The sequence below is a fragment of the Gigantopelta aegis genome, chromosome 3 (assembly GCF_016097555.1).
Source record: "Gigantopelta aegis isolate Gae_Host chromosome 3, Gae_host_genome, whole genome shotgun sequence".
Lineage (NCBI taxonomy): Eukaryota > Metazoa > Mollusca > Gastropoda > Neomphalida > Peltospiridae > Gigantopelta > Gigantopelta aegis.
Genome location: NC_054701.1, coordinates 26,754,084 through 26,771,482, shown reverse-complemented (window position 1 = coordinate 26,771,482; position 17,399 = coordinate 26,754,084). Strand labels below are relative to the sequence as shown.

Sequence of the window (17,399 nt, the reverse complement as noted above, 5' to 3'; positions counted from 1 at the left end):
GGTTTCTGTTGCAGCTCTAATTACCGATTTCTGTTAGTTTTTTTTCGTTGTCAATATTAGGTTATGTTACAGTTTGTTCAGTTGTCAATATTAGGTTATGTTACAGTTTGTTCAGTTTTTACTATTCATATATGTTACAATTTGTTCAGTTCGCATTATTAGTTTATGCTACTGCTTTTTCAGGCCTACAGTTTGTTAAGTTTGCATTTCTGGTTTATATTACAGTGTTCAACTCTCTTCCATTATAATTGGCATTGTTGACTTTAGTTACAGTTTGTTAATTTCTCATTGTAAGTTTATGTCATAGTTTGTTCGGTTCTCATTATTACTTTGCATTACAATTTATTCAGTTATCATTATTGGTTTCTATTACCGTGTGTTCAGTTCTCATTCGTTTCGGTTTACAGCTTGTTATTTTTCATTAGTTTATGTTACAGTGTGTTCAGTTTTCATTATTGGTTTGTGCTAGTTTGTTCTGTCCGTTAATTTGTTTTACAGATACCCCTATTGATTTCTGTTAGTTTGTTAAGTTCGCATTAATTGTTTTTGTTAAAGTTTGTTAAGTTCTCATTAATTTATGTCACAATTTGTTCTGTTCTTATTGATTTCTGTAATTGTCTTCTTAGTTCCCATTCGTTTCTGTTTACATTATACATTAGTTTATATTAGTTTGTTCAGTTCTCATTGTTGGTTTCTGTTACAGTTTGTTCAATTCTCACTGATTTCCATCACAGTTTGTTCTGTTCTCGTTATTGGTTTGTGCTGCACTTTAAAAAAAAAATCAATTATCATTCTTTTCTGTTTATAGTTTGTTCATTTCTCATTATAACTAATATAAGTTTGTTACAATTTGTTCAGTTCTCATTATTGATTTCTGTTACAATTTTCAATTTTAATAATTATCATTGCTAAAAGTTAATCGAACTGACCTTCATGTTGTTCATGGTAACCTCACGCGTGTTCGTTACAGAGATAAAATCCTTGCTACTGTTATTCCATATTTGTAAAACAACAGGCGTAAATTACCTTTCAACATGACAATACAAGTGTGCACGTTGTCCGAGTATGTATTGACTTTCTGAATCAAATCACGTGAACGTATTGTCCTGGCCAGCTTTGTCACCAGACCTCAATCCCATAGAACATATGTGAGATGAACTTTATAGACCAGTTAGCAACTAGTCCGCCGCCAAATATTCAGCACCTACAGCAGGCCCTTGTACACGAGTTGCACAATATGCTAGTTATACCGATGGACAGGCAGACTGAGTCTATGACACGACGTTGTCAAGCCTGCATTGACGTCCGCGGTAGCCACACCTCCTACTAAGTTGCCCCCCCCCCCCCCCCCACACACACACACACACTCTAGTACGGGTATGACTAGTATAAGACATTTGGACATCAAATATGGAGAATGAATATTATATAACAAGAAACCAAATAAGTTGTATAACTGTATCAAAAGTGTTCGCCACTAATTTACTATTACCACAAAATGGAAGAAGGTAACAGCATGTTAATTTTATGGCACAGACATTTCAAATTTGTGTATGTTGTCTGGAGAATAGGTTCTCTCATATTATGATCACACAGATGTACAGTATAATTTTTTATTCAGCATAAAACATGGTTTTGGATTGACGCATTTCATAATGCATATATCGTGAATACCGTATTACATTTTTGTATCACTTTCTGCAGTTGTTTTGGAATCTTGTATCTGACGTTTTTCATCATTTGTCATAAACAGTTTTTGCACTTCCTCTAGAGTTTTTTCTTTTGTTTCTGGCAGTAATAAAAAAACAAACAACAAGCCAAGAGTTGAAATTCCCGCAAACATGTAGAATGTTCCTGAAAAAAACAAAATATTGGGTTTTTTAAATTTTTACTAATGATTTTTATGTAGGTGTACGAGTTATTTTCTCTCTCTCTCTCTCTCTCTCTCTCTCTCTCTCTCTCTCTCTCTCTCTCTCTCTCTCTCTCTCTCTCTCTCTCTCTCTCTCTCTCCGTTTTATTTTGAACATAGTTTATAAAATTTTGTTCGAATCGCCGAATACAGCTGGTATGTGTGTGTAATGGCGTTGCGTAGGTTGCCAGCGCCCGGGGCTAGACAAGTATTGCTCCCCCTAACCAGTGGACCGTTAGCACTCCCCGAGTCCCTTCCACCAGTCCAGAATTTTGCACCCGGGGCATCCCCCCCCGATGGCCCCGCCCACGCTACATCACTGTGTGTGTGTGCTGGGGGTGGGGGTGTTGAATACGCCTCACACTGCAGTTAAATAGGTAACATTACCAATGCACCACATGTATCCGTTATTAATTAACTAATTCTTATGTTGCATCTGATTGTAGCCATATGTGATGATTATAGCTGACGCGATGAAAATACGGAGTGAAAAGAAACGTTTCGTACCATATGGAGTGATCTTTTCTGTGAGGGTAAGGAATGTCATGGAGACAACGAGGTTTGAAACCCACAAGCAGGCAGTGGCAACAGACATACATATTCCTCGAGCCCACAATGGATATATTTCTGCATTGACCGTCCACGGCATTGGTCCTAGACCTGCAAGACAGCGTCTTTTATCAACACAGTGAAAATATCGACTGGTACTAATCATACACCTAAAACCTCCAACCGTGGTTGACGTCATGTCAATTAGAACATTTAGTTTCCATGATTTATATTACGTAATTATTGACAAACAAACTAACGTTTACAAACAACTATCTATAGAAGATAACACTTGCACATGGGCCAGTATTGCATTATGAAATGTGTAAAAGTTAGCCAATATATGTATTAACCACTGAGAGAATGAGTGTTAGTAATATACTTTGGAACATCTAATGACTATTCTTATTTAAACTATAAATAATTTTTTGAACACCGCCCAAATTTCTGTTGGCGACAGCAATGCATTTAGGTTTTTTTTTTACCATTTTGTTGGGGACAAGAAATTTAAGTATCCTGTAAACAATATCTACCAATCACGCGATTTGGACACCTTTAAATGAATTAATTTAAATGCTGACCAAGTTGATGACCATATTGAACAGACCTGGTGCGAATGAATTAACATATTTAAATGTGGATTAAGTAGATGACCATACTGAACAGACCTGGTGCGAATGCCAGTACAAACAAGGTCATTCCCAGAACGGGGATCCACGTGTACTGGTTAGGACAGTAGCCGTGAGACCACGTGTATCGTGACGATTCGTCAGAAGAATTGCACCTCCCCATTGATGACGCCAGGTCGTCTCGAGCTGGCAGACATGAGGCGTGCGCAAGGTCATCGTAGCAGAAACCGCACCCACTGTCCTCAATACAGGATTCACACATGCTGCAACAATAAAATAACTATCTATGCATTATGCAATGGAAACAAAATATTACATGAGCAGAGTTGATTGGGATGGTGTTTGGAGGAACTTTCATGTTGACAGGTTTGCTGCTTTTGCTTTTTTGGAGCAGTTCAATCTGGTTATATCAAATTCCTCAAATAAACAGCCCAACCGGCTTGTATAATTCGCTCACCATCCCGTCATAACAGCACCTATTAGATAGTTTTCGTTTTATGCTAACTACGTTAGTGTTGTATACAAACAAGATCCGCAATATCTCCTAAATGCAAATTTGGTTGGATTCGAATAAGATGTATTTTTGAAAGGTAATAGATTTTGTTGTATAAAGTGAGAACTTAATAATCTGCCCAGTCTGATTATGAAGATTTGGTATGATAGTCCAAATTATAATCGTCTAAAGTAATATAGAGAGAAGTACCATCATTGAAGAATCAAATATTACAATTAAAATTTCAACAATAACAGAAGAAGCCCCAATACTGATCCCAGCGGTACCCCTGCCAAAATAAATTTGTTATCATATGTATACCTATTGATCAGTGTTTTGAATAAGACTTACTTACCAGTGCACGTAAATAAGACAAAGGTGTTTAAAATAAAATGCAATCGTAGTATTTTAACATTTATGACGTACTCGTATTGCAGGTGACATCTTGTTATTTGTGTACCATTGTCGTAAATCTCCAAAACAGTTGTGTTTACGGCAGGCGAGTCTGTGATTGATAGTTGGAATCCAACAGCCACAACGATCAGGGATAAAATTACACCTAAAAAGATATATTTACAGATTAAAGATATAATATACAAGAATGTACATTGAACTTTCAGTATGATTGTGACGGTACATGCTCTTAATTTTGTTTTCGCCTGTGGCGATATTAATTGCGCGACGGTCATCGAGCTTTTCTAATACACACCCAGCCCAGGTGCGGAGGCCATGTGGCTAGTAGTTACGTAATATCTCCGGTAGTGCTGTTTATGGCCAGGGGATTGCTCGCGGAATGGTGACAGCCAGTCTGACGATCAGAGAAAAATATGCCGGCGTGGTGGTTGTGGAAAATCCACATGATACGTGAGGTACCGCCTTGTACCCCCAGGCGATTTTCGCTGTCTCTGAGAGTTTTGAATAAATAGCTAGGGTTTAGAGATATCTGGAAGAACTAGGAAGGCTCCAGGGGATCACGGACGTCGTCCACTGAACGATCTATATTAGTTCTGACGGGACTTTGGTAAATATATATTTTCTGCTCTGTGTATAACCTTGATGTGATTGATGTGACTTTAAATATTTTAATACTGTATTATACCAATATTATTTAGACGGTGCTGCCGGTCATCTGACGCAGTATTCTGTAGGCTCACCGTTCTGATATATATATATATATATAGCTTAGCCAGTCATCCTAGAGGACCTAGGTAAACTGTAGGTTATTGTCTTTATTGTGATAGGTACCAGTGTTAATTCTGTGTTACAAGGTTACTGAATGAGTAGTTAAGGGTTAATTAAAAATTAACCAGTTAGGAATAGAGTTGAAATTCCTTTATTAATTAAGTTCCCCTGGAAGCGTTTCTCAATTATCACACGTTATTGAACGAGTAGTAAGGGTTAATTAAAAATTAACCAGTTAGGAATAGTGTTGTAATTCCTTTATTAATTAAGTTCCCCTGGAAGCGTTTCTCGATTATCACACGTGTGTGTGTTAGCGTTTCTCAATTATCACACGTGTGGGTGTTGTGTCACGGTGAAGTGATTAGCATATTGTGTAAACTAGACACCTAGAGATTAACTAATTAAGTGATCAGTTCTGGGTTGTTATTATTGTTGTTATTAATTAACTACTGCGGCAGTACATTTGTCAGCGTAGGTTAATACAGATTCCAAAGTGTATTGTGTTTTGTGTTTTTTAGTGAACTAAACGTGATATTAATATATACTTTATATAAGATCTTATCTCTGATCATACCTAGAGACGAGCCACAGCGGGTATAACTGCCTGTTACAGAGAGATCTAATAGATATACAGTTAGGAGAGATATTTGGACAATCGTGTTTTATTCAGTTACGGGTATTATAGAATCCCCGTGACAATGATTACAAATTATAATTTAAAGAAAGAAAAATTTCAAGTACAATTAAACTAACCTTGTAATCTACTAAACATGTAAGGCTCGGACCCTCACAGTGGACCCATTCTCCGATTGTGTTTTTTCCTCGACCCAACCAGTGCCCCACGACTGGTATATCAAAAGCTGTGAATGTGCTTTTCTATCTGTCGGAAAGTGTATATAAAATATACTTTGCTGCTAAAGTAAAAGTGTAGCGGGTTTCTTGTAAGACTATTACGTCAAAATATCAAATGTTTTACATCCAATAAACCGGGGGCGGGACGTAGCCCAGTGGTAAAGCGTTCGCCGTCAGTGGGCCCGTTGGGCTATTTCTCGCTCCAGCCAGTGCAACACGACTGGTATATCAAAGGCCGTAGTATGTGTTATCCTGTCTGTAGGATGGTGCATATAAAAGATCCCTTGCTGCTAATCGAAAAGAGTAGCCCATGTCTGGCGCCATATAACCATAAAATAAAATGTGTTGAGTGCGTCGTTAAATAAAACATTTCCTTCCTTCCTTCCTTCCAATAAACCGATGATTAATAAATCAGTGTGCTCTAGTGGTGTTGTTGAATAATACAAACATTTTGTAAGAGATGTGAAAGGGCCAGTTGGTTGATTTCAATGAGTCCGTTCTATTTATTTTTATTTATCTAGGTCTCATACGTATCAAAATTTATATATACTATGGAAAGTTGGAACTTCTGTCCCAAATACATTTGTTTTAAATATGTTCATTAGTTCATATATAATTATTTTAGTGCTTATATCCAATTAAGGTTCACAAACAGGCTGTCATGGGCACACACCTCAGCTATTTAGGCCGCCAGTCCAGGGCAGTTCAGGGGTTAGAAGTCGGTGTAACGAGCCGTAAAAGTTCGATCTGGGTGGGAGACGGTACCGGGATGCGAACCCTTTACTTACCAGCCTTAGTCCGATGGCTTAACCACTACACCACCGATGTTGGTATGAAATATCTATCATTTAAAACCCTATATACCTGCTATACTGAAACAAAGAGATGGTTTCCTTCCGAAGCGCTCGACGGTCCACAGTCCAAAGAACGTAGCCACAAACACGACCGCATTGGGAACACACACCAACCAAATGGCGTGTCTCACAGGGAATCCAGCCATCTTCATTATCGTCCCGCTGTAGTAGCTGTAACAATTTCATTAATGCCACAGAATAAGTGAAAGAAAGAAGGACTTGATAAAATATAAAGTCGTTTAATGCTGATAGTAGTACCCAGGCCTGCCGGGTGCCATGACCTACTTTCCGTGACCTTGACCTTGATGACGTCACGTGACCTCGTCCTATATAGCGCCATGACCTACTTTCCGTGACCTTGACCTACTTAGACTGGCCTTGATCTTGATGACGTCACGGACTACTGTACCGTGTGCAACGTCCTACTGACCCGGCCCCGACCTACTTAGACTAACCATGACCTACTTAGACCGGCCCCTGACCTACTTAGACCGGCCCTGACCTACTTAGACCGGCCCCTGACCTACTTAGACTAACACGAAAGAGTATAAAAAGGCTAGATACGGTTTCATTATCATTCGCTCGCCGAAAACGACCACATCTACTACGTCATTGTTATTCGTTTGAGATATTTCGTCATTGTTAGAAGAAGATTCATTTGGATCATTGTGAGAGATTTTGTCACTGTTGGAAATCGACTGGATCAAGACTTGAAAATAGTAAGTTAATTTTCTTATACTGATTTAGTTTGAAGATCTATGTGTTTGCAGTGGTGGACAACGTTTTAACAAATGATACTTTTTGAAAATCGTTCTTTCTTCAAACACGGTGAAATAAATAACAATTTTACATTGAAAGTGTTCTAAAAACGGAAGCAGTTGTTCTTGTATGCAACGTCATTCAAAAACTGACGTCATTCAAACATTATAAACGTGTTATACTCTCACCCCTGTTGAGTCGTTGTCTTTTTAAAGTACCTACCTCTTTTTAAAGTACCTACCGTTTGTTTACGTTCTAAGTCTGTAAGATGTGTAGACAGTCAAATAGCTACGAAATTTTTATGTATATCCAATTATTTGTTACCTTAAAAAATAGCTTTTTTTTGTACACAGGAACCAAAATAGGTCAAAAACACATGACCCGTATGACAATTAAAACATTTGTAGTTTTCGTAATTTATGGCGATCATGCCCAAAATATCTATCGAAGTGTCGTCTGCATGTTTATTTTTTACGCATTAGTGAGTGACGTCAGTAAAAATGTAAGGTCACACGTCAATCGTTTTTTCATACAAGCAAATAAGGGCGCTAAAATTTGAAAACGTAAACTAAGATGTAGATCAATACAATTAGAAATAATCAAACCTATTTAAAAAAACAAAAAAGAATTTTGTCCCACCTTATCTTGCAAGCAATATTTTTTAAACACCATGTAGCAATCTGCTGACCGCTAAATCAATCATGTTTTTTCATAAAAACAGGTTTTTTTTATTGATTTCTTTAAGATATAAATTCAGCCAAGCAAATTGCAGCTATATACTTTGTTTTTATAACGTTTTACGCTTCTATTCTTGAACATAGTAAATAACACGAATCGTGTTTTTTTTCGTTTAGTGGGCGGGGGTAGACCGATTGTAAGCACGTGTGTACTTTTGATTACATCAAATATGTATATTTTTCTGCATTGTTGGTTCAAGTAACAATTAAATTTTGTATTTGATTAATAATTATAATAAATTTACAAAGCAGTTTAAAAATATATTAATACAATTATTAAGTACCTTGACTTACCAGGGTCCCATGCTAAAATGGTATTCGATACTGATCAGACAACACCGTTTACGTGTCAGTTTAATACTTCAACAAAATAATTTAAAGTTAACATATAAACATGGGATAATGATCGAACACAAAATGATAGTGAGCGCAATGACTGTCAACGTCATTCAGTACTTCGACAGCACCCCTCTGGTTGCACACCCCAGGGATCCGTCTCTGACTGCTATCAGTGCTAAGCGTGTCACATGTTATACTTTGTAACAGTTCATTGAAACAATCCCCTTTCATAGTGTTCATATAAAAAAAAAAATGTTTTACATTCAGTAGATTGTGATATTGAGCAATATTAATAGTTTAAAATATCAATTTAAAATATATACTCAAGACTAGTGTTTTTAAGGTGTAATATATGAAATATTTAAAATTATTATTACTGATGTCGATGACGTTAACACACACGTATAGTTCAGGTGACAATGTAAATAAGCACGTATATAAATATTAACCTTGTGATCGGAAATTTCTAAGGAATTGCTCGTCACACAAATAAACATGTATATCTGACAGATATCTGTATTTACACTATCGCATGAACATAATGTACTATTTTATGCGAAACAACACTAGGTCTGATGTATGACAAAACCTTTGACCTAATCTAAAAACGTATCTCTGCACACTACGAGCCAGTAGGGGTGCCAATGGGTTATTTTTAAATGTTACAAAAATAATTCCTGGTAACTCAGTGTTCTCTTGATGTGCGGTAGGTCTGGGATCGATCCCCGTCGGTGGCCCATTAAGCTATAGCCAACTAGTGTATTATGTCTGGTATATCAAAGATCGTGGTATGTTCTGTCTTGTACACACAGCTCTTGCTACTATAAAGTAGCGGTAGTAATATCCAATCACAAATCTAGTCATAGAGTAAAAAACACAAAAAACAAACGCAATGTTTTGGTTTTTCATTTATTTCTAAATTACAAATCACTGACACATATATAAAATGGACACACACTGGGTTACATCGAGAGGCCTTAAGGGCGACATGTGAATAATATGAGTGTTCATTTCTCTTCATCATCGTCGTCCTCCTCATCGTCGGTATCGTCGTCGTCTTGTTCATCCAAATATTCGCCGATCCATGAACGATACTGATTTAATTTAGAACGAATCTGTGGTCTCACATCTTTGTCTGGATTCACAAACTGTAAAATTTTTCTGGTGTTGGGACCTTTGTCAAAGTAATGCATATAGGTCAGGAAGCGAGAGTACGTGTCTTTAAATAACTTCCATTGCAATGTCTTCATGTTTCTTTCAATGGCATCTTGGGACATGTTTTTTTCTTCGTAGCGTTTCCTCTTGTTTTGGAGATAGTCACGATTGATGTCGAATACACGTTCCACCATGAGACGAATGCCTTCGTTTTCCAGGTCGGGCGACGGCTCTTCTTCTTTTTCATTTCCCTTTTCGCACGTTTTCACGTGTCGCTGCAAGTCGCTTCCGTCTTTAAAGACCAGACCACACGTATCGCAAGACTGCATTCTCTTGACTTTTTTCAGATAGGGTTCTACCTCATCATCTTCTTCGTCGTCACTTTCGTAGGCGGGTATGCCTGGTAGTTTTCTCTTGAATGCGTTTCTTTGCATGATTTGCATGTAGAGCTCTTTCTTCGACAGTGGCTGCAACTCTTCTGAGACATTCGCCGTTACGTTCGTGCTTTTATACCATTCGGACGGCCCCGTCTCTAAACCATTAGGCCGAAGACGCCAATGTTCGGGCGTGGTCGGTTTCAAGTCCACCAAGAGATGTCCGTAGGGCCTGTGGGTAGCTTCCTCAAACTGATGCATGAAATGACGAGTGTTTTCCGGATACATCTGCCGTGCCAAAGTCAGAACTTGCTGCTTGTCGATGGGGTTGTTGAACAGCGCTAGATAATGGCAGTTTCTTCTCTGTGTCGGGTCCTTGCTGTGATACAAGTTCTGGTTGATGGCAATCACAGAGAGGTTTCTGTGGTGACTTCCTTCCGTGAACAGGTCGGTGATGCGAGGGTCTTTTCCAGCTGTAGACATCAGGTCGTCCAACACGATGAGATTTCTGACTCTCGAATCCAAATAACGATCCTTTTCCAAATTCTCGGGTATGCCTTGAACAAATTTCACTCGAGCAACCATTTTGATCGTATCATAGAGGGGTTGCCATCGTTTGTAGAGCCAGATGATGCGCTGAGGAGGCGGCTGGATTTTACCATCTCTCAACAATTTGTACAACAAAACTGTCTTTCCACACGACGTGGGTCCCGACACGATCATGGTGAACGGATGTAACAATCTTAGGGGCTGCTGCTGCTGCTGTTGCTGCTGCTGCTGCTGCTGCTGCTGGGAAGGCTGCTGCTGCTGCTGCTGCTGGGAAGGCTTATTTTCAGATTCCAAGAGTCCATGTTTATTTCGTACGTGCCGAGTTAGGTCGTGGGTCCAAACATATTTTTTTTCGCAAATGCGACACTGATTCATGATGTTGATTGTTGAAGTGATCGACGTGAACTGACGATGTTGAAACTGCCATGCCCCCTTTTATAGCCTTCTCAGAAATGCTTCTGCCGTTTCGGGGCTTTCCAACCCGTACCACTTTGTTGTTGTTGTTGTTGTTTCCGTTTCAGATCGGCTTTGGCTTGCTCTACCACTTGTTGTGTTGGGGTGACCATGACGACTTTGGGTGTCGGGGACTTGTTCTGTTCCTCTTTTTCTTTTTTCCACGTGGGATCGTAGAGTTCTAGACATCGATCCACACTGTACATGATCTGACTTTCCCCACCACGTTGCACTGGAAAATGAGGTTGAAGTTTACCTTCTGCCTGCAGTTTATAGAAACGGGTCCACTTATCCACGTTGGGTACATATAACTTGTACTGGTCTGACATGTTGCTCCTCTGAAAGTTCTACCTCAAATGACGAGTTTTCCAAAACTATTTTACTTATATACCTTATGACGCATAAAGATATGGTACAGGAATATTTGAATGTGTGTGATACGTATGAGAAGTGTCCCTCCTCCCAAGCACAAATCTCATCGTGCGAGCTCCCAAAAATCATCGTTACCAAAATATTACCCTTTACCAGTGTTACTACCATAGGGACACGTCCAGAGACACACTCATGGACCCAGGACATAAATAAGAAAGCAAAACCTGTTATTCACGGTTTTATTCACAACATACAACATGAAAACATAGCACACAAGTGTCTAAAACATTTAATGTCTGAACACATTGTTCACATGGGGGCATCTCGGGGACAGTCTGTAATGTTCCATTACTGGGTCGTCTGTCTTCTTCCATCGGTAGGCACGTAGTCCGCAACAGTAACAGACGACGGCATCGTGATCTCCCGTGTAGAAGAAACCGGCCTTGGCAAGTTCTTTTGGTTTTTGACGTAATTGTATGGGCCACCGAGCATACGTCAGCATCCGGGCATAGAAATGTCTCATTTCGGGATGATGACAGAACAGGTAACGTCTCGAACAGCAGTCTTCTTCATCCCAGGCAGCGTCTGTGTCACGGGCGGCATCTGTTTGATCTGTGGGTTCATCCACGAGTTCGCCATCTTCAGTTCCAACCCCAATGTCACGTGTAGCATCCGCTTGATCCATGAACTGTTCTTCAGGTTTGCTAGTCACACATTTGATTGTATGTCTTTCTGAACATTTGCAGACCAAGACGTCGTCCTCGTCGCTGCTGCTGCTACTAAGACTGATCGAATATCCCGATGCCATCTTCTTCGTTCCAGATAGAGTGCAACAAGACACAAGAATGTCAGAATCATAAAACACGTCTGTTCTCTAGCACAGTCACAAAGCAAATGAAGTGTAAACCATAAATCCATTCTTTTATACCTTCATCCAAAACAAAACTCGTTCACCACTGGTGACACTCGTTAGGGTTGCAGAAGTTACACTGAAGAAATCCCATCTGGTTTTGATGGTCGTCTTGCATGGCGCAGGGCACAATCGAGTTCAGCTCTGGTACAAAGTCACACATGACTGTGAAACAGCCTTTCAGTTTCTCCCATTGTTGTAGAGAAAGGAATATTCCCTTCTTCGAAGGTTTCACGGATTTAGTTTCTTCACACCACCACCACTGACGCAGGTCCACCCCAGCAAAGTTCTTGTCGACACTGACATGGACGTTGACACCAAGGTGTCTGAACAATGTTTCGTCTTTCCCCTGGTTTAATGCTGAAATTGTTTCGTCAATTTGGCTTTTACATCCACACAGTTCGATCCACTGTTTAAGACTAAGGACAATACCTCGCTTGGTGGGGAAAGTTTTCCCCTTGTCACTGTCAAATTTCCTTATGTGAATAGCAGTGTCCCCTTTCCATAACTTGGCCACCACGTAGACGTTAGTTCCAAGTTCTAGACGACATCTCGCTTCATCACTTGTGGAACAGGCCATCTCTGGACTGAACGTAGATCTGATCGTTTTCGGCGAGCGAATGACAATGAAACCGTATCTAACCTTTTTATACTCTTTCGTGTTAGTCTAAGTAGGTCAGGGGCCGGTCTAAGTAGGTCAGGGTCAGTAGGACGTTGCACACGGTACAGTAGGCCAGTCTAAGTAGGTCAGGGCCACGGAAAGTAGGTCATGACGCCATACAGGACGAGGTCACGTGACGTCATCAAGGTCACGGAAAGTAGGTCATGGCACCCGGCAGGCCTGGGTACTACTGCTGATCTCGATTGTGCAAGAAGAAACCCATTACAGCAGACACAGTTTTACATTTTCGTTTATTAATGGCAGTAAAAAAAAGTTAACATTTTCGTTTATTATTGGCAATAAAAAAAAGTTAATGAACATATTCTTTGTCATGACCTTTCATTATAGTCATAGTCGACCCATAGATGAGGCTGCTTTGTTTTTGAAACGATTTCATAGAACTAGGAAAGCCGAATGTAGTCATTTTAGAAAAAAAATACTTGTGACAGTGTCCTTACGTAGTTCCTGTCATACATATTATAAACGACATAGCCTATTGGACACTATTAATAGACTAGCTACTGATCACATTACACAGTTCCAGTCATACACATTATAAACGACATACCCTATAGCACACTATTAATAACTTAGCTACTTAACACATTACACAGTTCCTGTCATACGCATTATACACGATATAGCCTATTGCACACTATTAATAGCCTAGCTACTTATCACATTACACAGTTCCTGTCATACGCATTATAAATGACATAGCCTATTGCACACTATTAATAGCCTAGCTACTTATCACATTACACAGTTCCTGTCATACGCATTATAAACCACATAGCCTATTGCACACTATTAATAGCCTAGCTACTTATCACATTACACAGTTCCTGTCATACGCATTATAAACAACATAGCCTATTGCACACTATTAATAGCCTAGCTACTTATCACATTACACAGTTCCTGTCATACGCATTATAAACAACATAGCCTATTGCACACTATTAAAAGCCTAGCTACTTATCACATTACATAGTTCCTGTCATACGCATTATAAACGGCATAGCTATTGAGACTATTGCACACTATTAATAGCCTAGCTACTTATCACAGTATTCACTTCTGTGGGAATTTCATGTAATTCTTTTATAAATTCGCTGTAACACAATAAAAGACCACTTAACAATTGGCATTCTCTTCAAATAATTTCTTTGTAAAGCATTATCATGCAATTCTTTCATAAATTCACCGTAATTCAGTTTTAGATGCACGAACACTCATGATACTTACATTATGGTATTTATTCCACTAAACTGTGCGAAGATGCACAGCCCGCAACCAATAGACAGCGCTTTCCTCACGTAGGGGGTCGTACATATCTGGGTGACCACATTACTCTTAGATGATCGTTCTTTACACAAATAAACAGATGTTTTATAATTAACATGACATTAACATGCACATTAAAATATAGTCATTGGCACAAATACTCTTGTGGCACGTATAGCTGCTTCACACAAAGAATATTGTAAGGCGTGAGCTAATTAGTGACACTTCCCCTCTGCCCACAACTGTAATAATACACTGCCCCATCCACCTTCCCCCATGAAATATATGAATATATAATTGCCCTTACTCCGTACCTGTCAGTATACCTATGTTCTAACGTGTACGTCATCCTGTATTGCACTATGCAAATGTTTTAATGGATTCGCTCCTCGTTTCCAAATAAGATTTGAAAAGTTTCTGTCTATAGTACGTCCCATCGTTCTATAAAAAAAATATTTTTTTAATAAATAATTTCAGTTTGGTTTGACGTAAGAAGAAAAGTGAAAGTATTTTGGAAATAACAAAAAAAAAAAAAACCCTAAAAAACCCCAAAAGACTACGTTTGTGTGCAATTTACAAATCAGTCTGTTCAGAAATAAATAACTTGTAGTAAATTCCATAGCATAAAAAAGGCGTTCCCCTTGGGACGGACTATAGGTAGGGCAGATATACATAAAAATGACAGTCTATTGTTCATGAGTAATTTTGAAAATCTATACAATTTCAAAGCAAAAACTATTAGGCTGTCGTTATACAATTTTGATCACGCAACTTTAAGGCGCTCATTACTCGCGCTAGACAATGTAGTGGACGCCATTGGCACTCGTTAACAATTGGGAAATTTATGAGTAGTCACTCATTTCAAACATATCGGCCTCGGTGTCGTCGTGGTTAGGCCATCGGTCTACAGGCTGGTAGGTACTGGGTTCGGATCCCAGTCGAGGCATGGGAAATAAAAGATCCTTATATGGCGACAGCGGGTTTCCTCTAAAAACAGTGTCAGAATGACAATATGTTTGACGTCCAATAGCCGATGATAAAATAAAATAAATCAATGTGCTCTAGTGGCGTCGTTAAATAAAACAAACTTTTTCTTTTTCATTTCAAACAATACAAGTTTTAGCCAGAAACACTGAATTTTATATGGGGGGGGGGGTGTGTGGTGTGTGTGTCATCTCACACTATGTATGTATGTATGTATGATTTTATAATATTTAATAGGTTGGTTTGTTTAAAGTTTGATTGGGGGAATGGCCCCCGTGACACACACACACACACACACACACACACCCCCCCCCCCCCCCCGCCCCGGGTACGCCACTGGCCAGAAATGTTTTTAAATACCTTTCGCGATATAAAATATTACTTTAGCTATTTTTGGCTCTCCCGCTTTGTTTATTTTATTTTTTTTTTTTTAATTTTTGTTACCGGCGTCTGTTTTCAAGGATTCAACAATGGACGAGAACGAGGCATCAACCTCGTCTTGTCTGCTGATGCGTTCCAGAACTGCACGTGCTTCGTCCGGACGACCTTTAACCAGCAGCCACCGCGGACTTTCGGGAAGAAATATGAAGGCTACGAACTGAACTAATGCTGGAAGAGCTCCCAACCCCAACATGTACCTACAAATTAACAACAAACAAACAAAAACAAAAACAAAAAACTAACTAAAAACACAACAAAAATACAACAAAAAATTAGCCAAACAAACAACAACAAAAATATTTTTTAAAAACAAAACAAAAAACAAAAAGTCAAACAAACAACAAAATATTTTTGTGTGTAGGGCAGGCTGAGTTTTGCCCTAATTAAATGAAAATGTCATAATCTGAATAACAACATTTATTCATATTAGCATTACTAGGAAATGGCTACATGGGGTTGTAAACGAATCACAGCGTATTTTCACATGGAATACAACTTGTATTGTGAGTAAAAAATTTTTAAAAACATGGTGAAAATGTTTGAAGACAGCTCATTTTCTAGAATGTCTCCATTGTTTTTGCCTGAATTCGAAGATTTGCTCCAGCACTGAAGGTGGGGCAGTTGACCCCCAATGCCCCATCCTGTTGTCTCGTACGTTTATGAAATTGGCTGAGAAATTAGCCATAACTGAGGTTTGGTCCCAAATTCAAAGTTCCGTACACTTTTACCATCATGTTATTAGAAGATAAAATTTATTTTTCAATATTTCTTCATTCATTCCTTCATTCATTCAACTTATTTTTGTGCTTATATCCAAATAAGGTGCAAGCACGCTGTCCTTCGCACACACCTCATCTATCCGGGCTGTCTGTCTTGTAAAGAGGGTTAGTTGTTAGTGGTTAGTGAGAGAGAAGAGGGTGTAGTGGTCTTACACCAACCCACTGGTACAGGGCAGCGAACCCAGTACCTACCAGCCTTATGTCCGATGACTTAACCAAGACACCACCGAGGCCGGTTTTCAATATTTCTAGGTGCTCCTCGAACTCTTTTTTGTCATATTGTTGCAGAACAGTTTTAAAACAAAGTAGAATAGTAAAAGTAAATTGACTAATTGATATTACATTTGTCTTAGCCGCTTTGAATTTATATACAAGTATGTTACCTCCATCCTGTCTCCCTGTATACACTGAAGAGTCCAGCAATGATGCTGGATAACAAAATTCCAATACATATGAACAGCTGATTCAACGTCACCAAACGGCCACGTATGGCAGAGGGAGACGACTCTGCGATGTACACTGGGACTATCATCGATGTGATACCTGGATAAGTTGAAACGCTTTGATACATTTTCCAAACATCCAAATTGCTTGACATTGTGTATGTGAACTACATATGACGATCATAAAGGTCTAATAACAGATATATACCAGTCTGGTAGTTTTCCGTAGTTATAATTTAGCTTTTTTTCTTTGTCAAATCCATCCCAAATGCTATAAAAATCTTAAATATTACAACTATGCGAGAATTAATTATGGAACAACATTCTTTTGAACTCGGAAAAATAGTTTGGGGGCCTTTTAAATGAAACCCCCCAATTTTTGGGGGGTAGATTATTTAAATTCCGAAACTTGTTTCATTTTATAGCTAATGGTATGTTGTTTATGTCTACCAAATTTGATTATCTATATAGAAGTATTTCTTTGAAAATTAATTTTTTAATTATGCATCATTTTAGCACTCACGAAACAATGGGGTGGACTTGACAGAGAAACAAACACCACTAAAATAAATGTGTGTAATATTGAATGTAAACAGCATTTTGGGTGTCTAAAAATTGACGCTCGTAAGGTAAAATGCTATTTTAAGGATTCTAAAATTGTCTCTATGTATTCACTTTAATTATTGAA

The 17,399-nt window shown here is 38.7% G+C and overlaps 1 protein-coding gene across 1 annotated transcript; it reads right to left on the bottom strand.

Annotated features, from left to right (window-relative positions):
• Window positions 1-1,599: 1,599 nt before the first annotated feature.
• LOC121368570 (proton myo-inositol cotransporter-like) lies at window positions 1,600-16,839 on the bottom strand. Its single transcript, XM_041493309.1, has 8 exons — window positions 16,652-16,839; window positions 15,493-15,686; window positions 14,026-14,146; window positions 6,479-6,639; window positions 4,007-4,139; window positions 3,127-3,350; window positions 2,417-2,569; window positions 1,600-1,854 (listed from the first exon to the last, which is right to left on the bottom strand). The coding sequence occupies exons 1-8, from the start codon at window positions 16,837-16,839 to the stop codon at window positions 1,679-1,681; spliced, it is 1,350 nt and encodes a 449-aa protein (XP_041349243.1). The 3' UTR covers window positions 1,600-1,678.
• Window positions 16,840-17,399: the final 560 nt, after the last annotated feature.

Coding starts and splice junctions, on each gene's coding strand:
- LOC121368570 (XM_041493309.1), bottom strand. CDS start 16,839: ATGTATCAAAGCGTTTCAACTTATCCAGGTATCACATCGATGATAGTC. Junction 15,687..16,651: donor TACAGGGAGACAGGATGGAG/GTAACATACTTG, acceptor GTTAATTTGTAG/GTACATGTTGGGGTTGGGAG. Junction 2,570..3,126: donor TGTACTGGCATTCGCACCAG/GTCTGTTCAGTA, acceptor GCTGTCTTGCAG/GTCTAGGACCAATGCCGTGG.